General features: G+C 39.9%; 1 protein-coding gene across 3 annotated transcripts in view; it reads left to right on the top strand.

The window, feature by feature from the left end:
- The window catches only part of SUCLG2 (succinate-CoA ligase GDP-forming subunit beta), a 330,084-nt gene extending 316,397 nt beyond the window's left edge, over positions 1-13,687 (top strand). Inside the window, exons 13-14 of one of the 3 annotated variants that reach the window (XM_042929928.1) lie at positions 11,820-11,905; positions 13,585-13,687. In XM_042929928.1, the coding sequence (XP_042785862.1) occupies positions 11,820-11,905 (86 nt within the window). In that variant the 3' untranslated portion in view covers positions 13,585-13,687. Of the gene's footprint in view, positions 1-8,009; positions 8,107-11,819; positions 11,906-13,584 lie in introns of those variants that run through there. The other 2 variants (XM_042929931.1, XM_042929932.1) reach the window with 2 other exon arrangements.
- Positions 13,688-13,983: the final 296 nt, after the last annotated feature.

Raw genomic sequence — 13,983 nt, 5'->3', positions numbered from 1 at the left:
GCTCAGTGTTGCCAAGGGGTGACATGGGACTCAGGTTGAGGGAACTTTCCGTGTTTTACTAGATATCAATGATGAACTTGATCTAATGTAAAATATCTTGACTTTCAGATGTTACTAATTCCAATTTGTTTAAAAATACTATACAATATAAAGAAACACTATATAAGCTGAATTCAACCCAGGGGTTATGTCTTTTAATTACTGGTGCATTTGGCTTCAAAGAAGGTAAAACTTCATGTTGGAGGTTCTCTGTTTAGCATGGAGATGCAAGACATTTTTTTTATAATCGTGTTACGAATATCTGGGTTTACCCAGATGTGTTTGTAGTCAATTAATGGTCGACCCTAGCTTCCACTTAACCACCATAAATCAAATATTTTAAAGGAACAGTCAGGCAGAGGGCAAGATCTATGGAGTAGTCAAACACCCCCACTAAAAATACGAATTTATAAACACTGGCTCATCTGGCCTTTTTAATGATTACTGACAGAGAATGAGTCAATTAACATGAGTAGTGTTGTTTTCTTAATGGTAATTTGTTTTTTTCATGGACTTAAAACTTTGCTTGAAGACGAGTTGCCCTGGGAGGAAATGTGTTTCTGTTTCTGTGGAATTCATCAAGCGTTTCGTCTCTTCTGTTATGAGGGCTCGGTGCTCAGTCACTTAAGAGCCAGGTAGTACGAGTGCTGAAGACCATGAGTGGTAGGGAAATGGGGAGTGATTATGTCGTGGAACAAATGGGGTATCATTGAAGCTGTCTGAACAGTGGGTAGCATACTTTCAGACACGTTGCATAGGTTTTTGAATACCCTCATGAAAAGGGGTAGATTTGACCTCTTTGCTTGATCCAATGAGTGTTTTCTTGGGAACGAGAGTATCCTTACCATTCCAAACCACAATTTTCTGAGGAGAGGTGTAGATATTTGGCCTCTTTTATACTTTCAAAAGCTATATATTCTTTCCCCCCTCTTCTGCTATTGCTTAGAATGAAAAAAATATATATCTAAACTACTGATGTCAGATACCAGTAACATCAGATGTCTTTCACCCAGGGTTAGGTTTCCTAGTGACTTTCAAGCTCCTTCCCTTGGAAAGCTCATGCACCTTGTCACAGGTGATATTTTCCAAATGAAGAGGCATGCAGCATATCAAGATCATATATCACATGGCATTTCGGTCAAGTATCTAAACACCTTTGCCAGGCTCCGGACATGCAGCTGTACAGAAATTAGGTCATCCCTGAATGAAAAACAGGCCAACCATGCCGATCACATTAAGGAATTTACAAACCCCTCACTGCCCTCTCCCAAATGGGAAGTTTCACCCTGAAGCTGAAGGTGGACTCTTGTTTTTAAACCTGGAAGCAAATTTTGAGGAGAAAATGCATTTTTCCCTTCAAATTAAATACGTGATTGCAAGGAAGACTTTTTTTTAAGTTTGTTTATTTCGAAAGAGAGAGAGCGAGCATGAGCACAAGCGGGGGAGGGGCAGAAAGAGAATCTCAAGCAGGTTCTGTACTGTCAGCACAGAGCACGACTCAGGGCTCAAACTTACGAACTGTGAGATGGTGACCTGAGCGGAAGTCAAGAGTCAGACGCTTAACTGACTGGGCTACCCAGATGCCCCTGAAGAAGACTTTTATAAACAAAATGATTTCATAGTATCCTGGCCAAGCTTCATGTACATAACAGTTCATGCATCTTTTTTAATGTAACAGTCTGGAACAGAGACCAGCACTTTCTAAGTATTTTCATGTCAAGACATACATAGCGTATATGTACAAGATACTAGAGGCTGGTTATGGTCTGGGGCCTCCCAACCCATACCCCTGACGTTTGTAGGTATTAATATCCTTGCATACTTTTCACGTACCCTGAGCACACCGATTGGGAATTCTGAGTAGAAGCACCAGCCTCTATTAACATTTTATTTATACATCAATTTCACATACCAAAGAGCAGTGATGAAAAACTTTAATATTTTTAAAATTATTTCCAATAAGCATCTTCTCTATTAACTCGCCAAACAAAACCTGCTATATTAAAATATTATTCTCATTATCATTCCTGACACTGATATTTACTATGTGGGTAGAAATTTAAGTAAATATTTATTTTTCATGTTGAGTGTAGCAGTCTTAGGGATCCCTTCCAGATGCAGAATGCAATCTCAAACCACTTGGTGTTTGTCACTTCACGTAGATTCCCATTTAATAAGTGGATGAGGCTTTCTTTTTTTAGATAAGTAGGTCTGTAACATTTGGGGTAAAGTAAATAACAGGTGCTGGGGATTAAATTTTATTTTAATAATCAATAGAATATTCATTGATGATGGGTGAGGGCAGTGAAAAGAAAAAGAATACCCTGGGCTGCCTGGGTGGCCCAGTGGTTGAGCATCCGACTCTCGATTTCAGCTGGGGTCATGATCCCAGGGTCATGGGATCAAGCCCCGAGTTGGGCTCCATGCTAAGCATGGAGCCTGGCTGACATTCTCACTCTCTCTCTCTCTCTCTCTCTCTCCCTCTGCCCCTCCCCTTCTCTCTCTTTCTCTTTCTCTCTTTAAAAAAAGAAAGAAAAAGAATATCCTGCATAAAGCTCTCTTACTGACTGTTATTCATGTCTCAGTATTAAGGAAAGCACCTAATTGGCTTATTTGATACTTTACCTGAATCTTCTACAACCAGTTGTCAGAGGAAACACAAACTCATGGAAACCATAAAACCTTTAAGAATTTCCACTGCCATGTTTCATTAAAAATATGTGTTTTTCAATATGAAAACACAGGATAGTGTACTTTACTAATAAAGAGACAAATTAGGCAATACTGGCAATTAGAACAAGTGAACATAAGAGAAAGTTACCATCTATCCTTTCTTACTTAGACAATTATTCTAATGAGAAGAATCTAACATTAGAAATGAAATAATTTCACCAGAGTTCATTACAACGTTGATTTGCTACGGTAGAGTCTGGTCTCATATCTACTAAAAATGTTAATAGTATCTATATCCTCCTCGGGAAAGTACAAAATTGTCTCAAAATCAGTAGTTTTTGGTAGCTAATACATTCTTTTCAATAGTTGCTTAATACTTTTCCGAAAGACAGCTCCTTTTCTCTGCTCCCACTCCATCGTCCCGTGCTGACAGCTGGTGGTGAATGGCATTCTCCTGCCACTCTATTCTCTGGAAGTTCCATTTCCTCTAACATCAGTGCCCCGGGCTCTTGTTTCTCCACATTGCCCTCCCTCCTCTTCCCTCTGGAGCACATTAGCTCATGAAGTATGTTGACTTTGGTGCATCCTCTGAGAACATAGAGGTTCTATAGTCTCTTGCCTTTCTTTGTAATCACCAATCCATCTTTTTTCCCCCATTTCCTGTTTTCTCAGTGTCCTTCTGTTCCATGGGAAGATATTGGCATTAATATCAGTCATGGGTCATGGGGTTTGAGATACTTCCTGTATCTCAAAGCTTGTGGTAATTGTGTTGTATCCAAAAATCATACTGAATAGCCAAGATAAAGTCAGGCTGCCTTTAAAGGTGATCCTGTAGTTCTGTGAGCTCAGGGAAGCTAAAAATAAAATGGGTTTCCCAATTGTGCACTATGTTAGGGAATGAAAAATATTATAGAGTTCAAGCTGGGGAATGCATATATACTCAGTGAGTCAGATGAAATCAGTGGGAAGCAGTCCTATGCTCCCTTGTTCCCCTTCTTTTTCTAGGCTCCTGTATTTTATAAGGTGAATAAGAGACAGGTGTGAGGCACCAGAAAGCATGGCAGAAGCTGAGGATGAGAAATTGGAAGATTGTAAAAATTATTCAATAGTTTCTGTCTGAATATCATGATTGCCTTCTCAGGAAAATTTATCATAGAGTAACCTGAAACCCTGAGCCCGGGTTACCTCATATATTTTGGTTATAGGGACACTAAATAAAAGCTATCATCAGTATTTCATAGGCATGAGTTTTTACAAAACTGATGACTTTCTAATCATTTAAATTGGTAATATCAGTCTGAGTAATTGATAGGATTCAAGAATTGATTCTCAGATATTCTCCCAGCATCCTGTCTAACCAATCTGCTATTTATGTCTGCCTGGATACTAATAAACAAACCACCTAGGCTGAATACCGTCTTTCACCCCTCCAGATCCCTTGTGTACCTTTTTTTTTTACCTGGCATCCTGTCCTTAGAGGCTGATGTCAGCTCCCTTGTCCCCTGACTTCCTTTTAAGTTCAACCATTAGGAGCCCTAAGAAGAGCTTGGAGGAGAGAAGAGAGATCTGGATAATTCTCTCTCCCCGCTCGGAGGTTGTCTTGGCCTGCATGCTCTCTAAACTGTTCTCAAAATGGACTTCTCTGCATGGCTGTCCCCTCCCAGGTGGCGGTAGCTGCTCCTCTGTCCTTGCAGGCCTGGGTCTGGTGACAGATGGGCTGCTGTTCACACTTTATTCTTCAATATCATTTTTGTAAACAGTTCTCTGCAAATACCTCTTTTGTGTGAACAGTTTCTGTAATTATGCTCCTATCTTGAGTATGCTTTTTCTTTCCTGTGGTAACCTACGGATACACCCAACTCACCAATCACAGACTGACACTTATGTTGCAGGTATTGTATATGGCTCATATTTAATAGTTTTAAATAAGGTTATCTTAGCAATGTAGATGTTATAAAAGATTAACATGGTCTGGCTACACCGAGAATCATTAAATAACAGACCAACTATCAAGTTCTGGACACTAAACCCGAGAGATGAGCAAAGGCTTGAAGGAATTTGAGAACAAAACAATGAAACTTGCAAAAATTTGCGATTAGCTCCTAGCTTGGGCAAAAATCACTAGGCAAAGGCGGGCTTTGGAGATCTAGCAAAGAGATGAACATTTCTTCCTATGCGACATCATAGTGAAATGGCTGTAGCCGGGGCAGAAGAGGATTTTAGAGCCAGGGAAGCGGGCTCTCTAACGAGATCCTAGAAGAATCCTAAGTCCCACTGAAATCCGGACAGTGTGGATTTGAATAACAGGCTTTTAAAATGTGGTATATCCATAGGACAGAGTGTTATTCAGCCATGAAAAGAAATGAAGTGCCGATGCGTGCTACCGCGTGGAGGAACTTCGAACACATTATGCTAAGTGGAAAAAGTCAGTTGCAAAAGGCTATATGTGATAGGATTCCATTTATCGGAAATGTCCAGAATAGGCAAATCCATAGGGACGGGAAGTTAAGTTAGTGTTTCTGGGATCTGGATGGAGGGAGGAATGGTTGTAGGGCTCCTTTCTGGTGGTAAAAATGTACTGAAATTAGGTAGTCATGAGGGTAGTACAGCCCTGTGAGTGTACTAAAGACCACTGAAGTGTATACTTTACAAGAGTGAATTTTATGATATCTGAATTATATACCAACAAAGCTGTTAATTTATAAAGTGAAAAAAAGGGGGGAAAAGGAAAAGAAAAATAAAGCAAGAGTGGTTATATTAATAATAGGCAAAGTAGAGTTTGGATCAAATAAAATTACCTGGGACAGAGAGGGACAGTACGTAGGATAAAAATCAACCCACCAAAAATACATACTTAACCCTAAATGGATATGCACCTAACACTACAGTCGTAAAATATGTGAAGGAAAAACTGAATGAACTGAAAGGAGAAATGGGCCAAATCACAATTACAGCCAGAGACGTCAACAGCCGTGTCTCAACAATGGACAAAACACCAGCACGGAACGTCAGCAAAGATATATCATCAACACCATCAACCAAGAGGATCTAATCAATACACATAAAACCCCCCTCCCAGCTGGAGCAGAATACACACTTTGTTCAAGCATTCATGGGATGGCACTGACATAGACCATAATCTGGGCCATGAAACATTCCCCAACAAATTTAAAAGAATTAAAACAATTCAGAGTGTGTTCTTCATGCTAGAAATGAAAAACAGATAACAGGGAAATCTCCAAACACTTGGAAACTAAACAACCTACTTCTAAATCACCCATGGAATTAGAGATGGTGAAAAGCCTCAAATCAATAATCAAATCTTAACAATTTAGGAAATGAGAGAAATCAGAGCAAATTAAACCCAAAGTGAGCACAAGGAAAGAAAGAACAAGTATAAGCACAGAAATCAATAACATTGAATACAAAACAATACGTAAAATTAATGAAACAACTGCGATATCCTTCAGTAGGTGAATGGTTAAACAAAATGTTGTAGATTCAGGTCATGGAATGCCACTCAGGAATAAAACAGGAGTAAGCGAGTGATAAACGTCTTAACCTTGGATAGAACTCAAGGACGGGATGCCAAGTGATCAAAGCCCATCCCAATAGGTCACACATTGTACGCTTCCATTAAGGTAAGATTATCAAAATAACAAAAATATGGAGATGGGGAAAAAATATTAGTATTTGCCAGGTGTTCAGGATGGTGGAAAAGTGTGGCCAAGTGTGATGTTAAAAGAGTAGCATATGGGAATATTTTATGGTGGCAGAATGGTTCTGTTTCTGGATTATGACAGTGGTTACATCAATCTACACATGTGAGAGGATGAGATAGAACTGTAACGTACACATTTTCCCATTTTCCTTGTTTTGATACTATAATTAGGTACGATATAACCATTGAGGAAGCAAGATATAGGGACATCTCTGTACTATCTTTAGAACTTCCTGTGAATCCAATGTTCCTGCAAAATTAATAGCTTTAAAGAAAATTTACCAGATGAATTTCTATTTAACTTTCTAGGACCATGCATGTTTATTATTTATAAATGCCCACTTAGGAATACTTTGGTCTGAATACTTATTCAAAAACGAAGGGAGTCTCAGAAAACTTGGTTTTAAGTTCTGACTTTTCCACATTTCAGCTTTGTGGCTGTGGGAAAGTAAATTAACCTCTATGAAGGCCCTCAATGGTATTTACTGGAATATTTGGTAGATTTTGTGTTCTCTAATTTGCTAGACATGAAGCTAAGGAGATCTAGCCTGCTTATGTCACAGAGTGCTTGAGAAGAACACCAAGGGATACATAGTCATGATTTGCACATAGTAAGTGCTCAGTAACTGCTTACTGGATTAAATTAGATTGGATCACAGATAAAGGTCATATAGATATTATAAAGAAATATCTATTACTAGTGCTGTGTTTGTGTTGTGTAGTATGTCCAGACAGAATTAAGTCTTGCCAAGGCAGAGTTCAGTAAATGATGCTGCCTTTTTGAAACATCAAAATCGTGAGTAGATTTTGAACGTGAAAAGATGGTCCATGTAGTCCAACTGGCTACCTACAACTAGGATATCTATAGTTGACGTTGATGCCAAGATCCTCTTTACCCGGAAGGTTCCCGTGTCTCCCACCTGCTATGAATGTTATTGCTCATTGCTGAGGGCTGACATTTACCTTCTTCCCCAGAGAATTCTCAGCAAAGTAGGTTAGTCTCACTTGGGAAGTTATTCCCAGTTCTGGGAGCTGCCTACCGTAAATGCCTAACACAGGTCACAAAAGGCCACCCCTCCTTGCTCCAAAGTGGGACCAACTATGGGGTCCAGTCTGTAATTCAGAGCTTTTCTTGGGATTAGGCTAAAGCTAAGGTCCAGCTGAATACACGGCCTTGCATAGCTCTCTCCCCTGGTCTCCTGCCCCTCTCCCTGGTTCCCTTTCTCTGTGAGCCTTCTCAATCAATCATGTGCTTCTGAAGCCCAATCTCAGGATCTGTTGAATTTAAATTCCTACAGTGGCCAGCAAAGCAGACTGGAATTTAAAAACTGAATAGATACGGAGGTAGAAATGCCAGAGAAAATACAAGGTGCCCAGTTAAATTTAAATTTCAGAGAAACAATTGTTTTTGGTATAAGTATATCCCAACTAGTGTGTGTGTGTGTATTTGTGAGTGTGTGCAGGGGTGTGGACATGTATTTGTGCATGTGTGTGTGCACATGTGTTTCGTGCATGTGGGTGTGCGTATGTGGTCACAGCGAGGCTCTAGTTTTTCATTTTTCCTCTCTTTTTTTAGCAGCTGCTGAAGAGTTTGGTTAATAGGTCCGATCTCCTGTAAGTATCTGTCATTCTCGTCTCACCCTGGGATGTGCGAGAGCAGCCAACTTCTCATCATCGTGGTAATCTTGTTACTCCACCAGAAGAACTCTAGCTTCAGATTCAGATTAGCTGTTAAGTGGGCAAATTCCCCCCCCCCCCCCCCCCGCCCCATCATTTGAGGGAAGGTGCCTTTGTGATTCTGTAGAAGGACTTCTCTTTCTGACTACACAGTCCGGTAGCTTTCCGTCTCTCTCCTAGAGATGTCTGTTCTGCCTGACCTGCAGACACAGGATGACTTTCAAACCCCTTTTCTTGGTGGCAAACAAGCTGGTTGAGTCCAACCAGTAAGGATCTTTTTGATCCTAGAAAGAGACTTGGCGATACTCTACTCCTGTTTGCTACTAACGCCCAGAATTTTGCAGTATTACTCTACTACTCCCTCTGACACATGGGTTGTATCCAGATGTGCCCACAGGCATATGTGGACCCACAAATTCACAGGTTCGTGTGTGTGCCTAAGTAAGCATGTCAAAGCCGGGGAAGTACCAGTGCCATGAACCACAGAGGCCCTATCAATGCCTCTGTGTCCACCCTGCATCTGTTTGGTTGGAATCCCTTCATATGGGGTAGGCAGCATTTTGGGGACACATGATCCTCTCTACCTAATGAGGTCAGAATCCCCCTACTGCCTTAATCTTGACGGATAGACTGTTATATATAACTGGATTAGTTCTATTTGACAGTATCTGTTCCTGGTTTACATGAAAGAACATTTCACTCAATCATATTTGAGCCATGCTTACAAAAATTGCTATTACATTATCCCTAATTGCAGAAAAGAATGTGCTTTTAACAATTGGTGTTGGACATATTCCCTCAAAATCATCCATTTTGTTTTTAAAGTTTCCATGAAGTTTCCATTATGTCCCTTACTATGTCCATGTTTGCTAAGTTTTGAATTACATGGAATAAAATTCATACCTTTGGCAATTCTGCTAGGTTAATAAGTATAGGGGTAGTTTGTTCATTAATTCTTTTTCTCTTGCTTTCCAATTTTCCTGTGAGCAATGGATAATAGTAAGAAAATAGTGCTCAAGTTAAAATAGAAGGACGATGTAAAAATATTTTGTCCATTTAAAGCACATTTGTCCATAAAATCCTTTTTCCTTATTTGTTGTTAGAAAATGGTTTCTTCAGGGGCACCTGGGTGGCTCAGTCGGTTAAGTGTCTGACTTCAGCTCAGGTCATGATCTCACGGTTCGTGGGTTCGAGGCCCGTGTCGGGTTCTGTGCTGACAGCTCAGAGCCTGGAGCCTGCTTCGGATTCTGTGTGTGTCTCTCTCTCTCTGCCCCTCCCCCACTCATTCTCATTCTCTCTCTGTCTCTCAAATAAATAAATATTTAAAAAAAATTTTAAGAAGAAAATGGTTTCTTCAGCTCTCTTATTGTAGCTTGATATGTAAGAGCTTTCAATAATGTCAACCAAGAATTTTTTCACTTCTTTACAAGCCTGTTATGGTTGTTTTGTACAGTGAATACAGAAGATGAGTACAGTCAGCTTACATATTCTTTGGCAATAAATGTGGCACTCTGGGACCGTTAACAACTCTAGTATCTTCCTGTTACTTAAGTGGCCCCAAAGAGATAGAAAACTTCCAAAAGGGTTTAGCTCACATCCAGAGGAAAATCTGGCTCACCCACTCACAAATAAAAAATATATAGACACTTTGAGTAAGCTTTATGATTGTGATGTGTGGGAATATCTATTCCTTTTACTTTCCCCTTGTGAAAATTAGGTAGAATTGAACATTTATGTTACAGTAGGGAAAAAACGAAAACCTGTGCTTCCTGAACATGAACCAAATCAAGGACTGTTTTTTCCCCCTGGAATTTATCTGCATTTCTGTGTTTTTGCAGCCTCTGTCTATGAAAGCAGAGTTCAATAGCACAGTGGCAATAAGTTAATATATATTCATTCAACAAATGCTCAGGGAGGGCTCACCATGTAAACACAACAGTAACATTATCCCTGCCTTCACAACACTGATATTGGGGGGGGGGGGGGGCGGGGGGGAGATGGACAAAGAAAAAGTCAACAAAATCATTGCAAATTTTGAAAAGTACGACAAAAGAAATTGCCGAATGGGACAAGATCTACTCTAGATATACCAATGAAGAAAGAGCTCTCCAAGGAGAAGCTATTTTAGCTGAGATAGGAGGAAAAGAGAAGGATGAAACATAGTCCAAACATAAAGAAGAGCATTCCTTGAAATAAGAAAGAATTTAGGGTGGCCAAGAGGTATGGGTACACTGTTGTTGCTTCCATGGGAAACAAGGTTAGATAGAGAAGCAGAGGCTAACCTTTAGAGGCTCTGAATTTAATACGCTTGGATTTTTTCTAAATGCAGTGGGAAGACATTGAAGATTTTAAGCTAGATCAACTTACTCCGATTCTTCCCTCTACTTTATGGAAGATGGAATAAAGGGTATCAGAGATAGAGAACTTCAAAACACAACAAAGACTTTTTTAGGAGACCGGGCAACCAGGGGTGGTGGTCTGGTCCAGGATGGAGCTAGAAAGGATTGACCACTTCATGGCACATGTTAGAAGGGAGAATTGACAGAACTTGTTGATGGCTCGGAAGTGGAAGGAAAGGTAAAAGGAGGAAGCAAAGAGGAGCCCTCTGGATCTGGCTTGAGCATTTGAGTGGAACTTGGTGTCTCTTACTAACAGAAGCCAGACTACTTTCATGGTTCACATCTGCATGAAGAAGAGAACAGTTATTCTTACTTGTTAGTGTTTCAAGTGATGTTAGCAACACAGCTTTGATACATTTGCCTTTTATCTTATGCGTTACCTATTTTTTATTGCATCCTAAGTGTAGATGTCTGCAGTTACGTAATGTATTGTATGGATAATGTTGATACCGGTTATTTTTAAAAACAAGGAAAATACTTCTCTTAAAAGCAGTTTCTTGTGTATAACCATTGAGGTGACAGTAACCCTTATCATGGAAAAACAAGCACAAGAGTTGATGTAAAGCTTTCTTTCAAGTACCCATTGTGTGGTCCATAATTCACCCTGAAAAGCTGATAGTATGATAGCAGGGGCCCTCTCAAATATATTCATAACAATATACAACTGCAGATTTCTGTTTTATACAGGTCAGTGGAGAACCATCACTGCTGAATCAATGTGTCTAACTTCTTGAATGTCTAAATTTAAAAAGAATACATTCCTGCTAAGATTCCTACCAACCCTTGCTGATTATGTTTCATAAAAGCAAATTCTCGTACAGTGGGCTCTTAAAAGGACCAATTTTCTGCTTCTCTTGACTATATGAGACATTCAGGAATTAATGAAAAAAAAAAAAAGCAATGCCTGTCTGGCTTGTAAGCACTGCAACCTTATCTCTGCATAAATTCTCACAGGTCAACTCAAAAAACAGTTCAGGGTCAAAAATCTCATCTGGTCACCTAGATTAAAAACTAATTTCTCTAAAGTATATCCTATATTGAAGCTTTTTCATGCAAATAAATAGCAAGGGCCTTATCCTCTCTTCCTTTATTAGTTGGGCATGTCAAGAATTTGAACAGACATTTTGTTCTGTACTCTAATTACATGCGTTATCAGGAAAAATCTATTCCTTGCATACATATCGTCAGAAGCAGCTCTAAGAGTGTGGTTTCCATCATAGGGCTCGTCACGGTGGTTCATCGTAATACTGACAGTTTAATCTTTTGTTTCATACAAGATTAAAAGCCGCTTGATACCCATCTCTTCACAGCTTGGACCGTGAATCCAGTTGTACTCAATCCGTATCTAAGTACCGTCTCTTTCATGAAGTGGACTCCATTTTCCCACATACGCTAGGTAATTATCTGCCTTTACGGGGGAAACACTTCGTTGATGAGAAAACCCACCCAAGCTGATTTTCTAAAAAATAATGTGGACTCACAGCTACGTGGCTAAACAAGACGAATCACCACAGTCCTTTCCCTTTAGACGAAGCGACACAACCAGAGTTGTCACTCACTCACCGCCTCTTTGGCAGTTTGAAGACATCATTCTATTTGGTCATTTGTTTTATTGGCTGTTGAAACGTGATGGCTACCTCTGAAATGAAATGACTTTTCAAAGCCCTTTATTGGATCTCGGGATGTGTCAGTAAAAAGAAAGAAAATAAATAAATAAGCAGATGGAGTTTGAACACAAAGAAAAACGACCTTCATTCTGAGACTATTTATTAAAATGATAGTACAGTGCACTTCGCCTGTGAGGTGGCAAATCACAAATAAGAAATATGGGAACCCGTGGAGCTGTTGAAATTTAAATTATGTGGCAGCTTTCCATCAGAAATGCAACAGTAATTTAGAGTTAGGCTTTCCTGGCAGATTTATGTTTCAGTAAACAAACAAAAGGACTTTCTTGACTACAGTGCCAGGTGTGGGAAAAGATCCATGAGAATTGGAAAGAATGTTGGGGAACTGTTGTGGCTTTCCCCTCTCATTCAGTATGCTTACATATTTCACCCATATTTATATTCGTATCAAGGGCCAAAGCTCTATGAATGAGCTTCAGCATATCCGGTTAGAATGCACTGAAACATTACACCTTAGGATAGCTGGCTTTGGAAAGAGGAAGCTCTTTTCAGTTCTTTGTAGTCCTGCTAAATTGCAAGTTTAATTTCTGAACCGTGTCGTGGGTGTTATTTCATGACTGAAATGATTTTGCAACAAGCGCCTAGTATTGCACAAATGAGGACAAGCTTTGTATCTCAATAAAAATGAGTAGACGTGAGTAGAAATGAGAGTTCCGAAGAGTGCTTCTGAATATTTGGCAAAGTATCTTTTGTACTTTGAAAGGAGCAGCAGACAGCTTCTCTATCGCCTGATCGGGGCCTCCCTCTCCCTTGCCTCCCCTGAGATGAGCATCGACATTGTCACTTCCCTGTTTTTATCAAGGTCACTTTGGAAAGCATGAGGTGCTGGGGAGCTTTCCCTGGCATCCCAGACCTTTTTGCCCAAAAGGCTTAGATGCAGATTGTGGGATTTTAGGATCAGGCTATGGAAAGATTGGTCCTCCTGTTCTCCTTGCCCAGGTGACCCTGAAGAATGGATGGTAGTAGACAATCCCACTCGCCCTTCTCTGTGGAAGTGATCTAACTGAGCTGCTGAGTGTCATTGCATGTCTTAGGAGTGATTTTTTTTAGGGTCCTTTTTTGTCTCCTGTTTTGTTACCCTAAACCCGCACACAATTCTAGGGCATATGGCCAAGCAATGAAACCCAGAGGTTTTCTAAGAAGTCTAAGAGGTCCCTAAGGATTCCGTCTTAGCAGCTTTTCTTTACTCAGGGGTAAGACCAGTCCATTCTAATAGAGACTCTTTGGGAAAGCATCCTTAGTTTGCATTGGGCTATTGTTGCCCAATGTAGTAATCACAAAGCCCAACGTGTTGGAAGCCTTTGTTTGAATTCCAAAGACTTGCTCTGGGGAGAAATGTGTTAGTTAATCACTGGCCACTTTTGTCTCTTCTCTCCTATTGTGTTATCAGGCAGCAAGTGCACTGGGGCAATGATGAGCACTGAAATACTGTCATATGTAGCCATCGGATTTAAGGCATAAAGCAAATGAGTTGCGATGGAATCATTATCAGACGGTAAGACTACTTTTCAGGAAAGAATATTTCTTGACCTTTTCTAAAGAGTAAGCTCCTGTTCAACCTTAGAGGAGAGGATGGTTTGTTTTATAAAGTGTGAAAGTATCTGAGGACATTAGGAAGAACTCAAACACACAGTGGAGAAATATGAGAATAGATTAAGATGCCCATTTGGATTGTCCCTTAAAGGATGGAGACTTTCTTTCCTTATGAGTTATAAAAAACCCATTCAGTTTAAACTTGGCAACTACCTTCAAGATAACAAAGAGGAGTATGTGTAATGTAGTGACTATA

The sequence above is a fragment of the Panthera leo genome, chromosome A2 (genome assembly GCF_018350215.1).
Source record: "Panthera leo isolate Ple1 chromosome A2, P.leo_Ple1_pat1.1, whole genome shotgun sequence".
Lineage (NCBI taxonomy): Eukaryota > Metazoa > Chordata > Mammalia > Carnivora > Felidae > Panthera > Panthera leo.
This window is presented reverse-complemented; position numbering and strand designations above follow the sequence as displayed.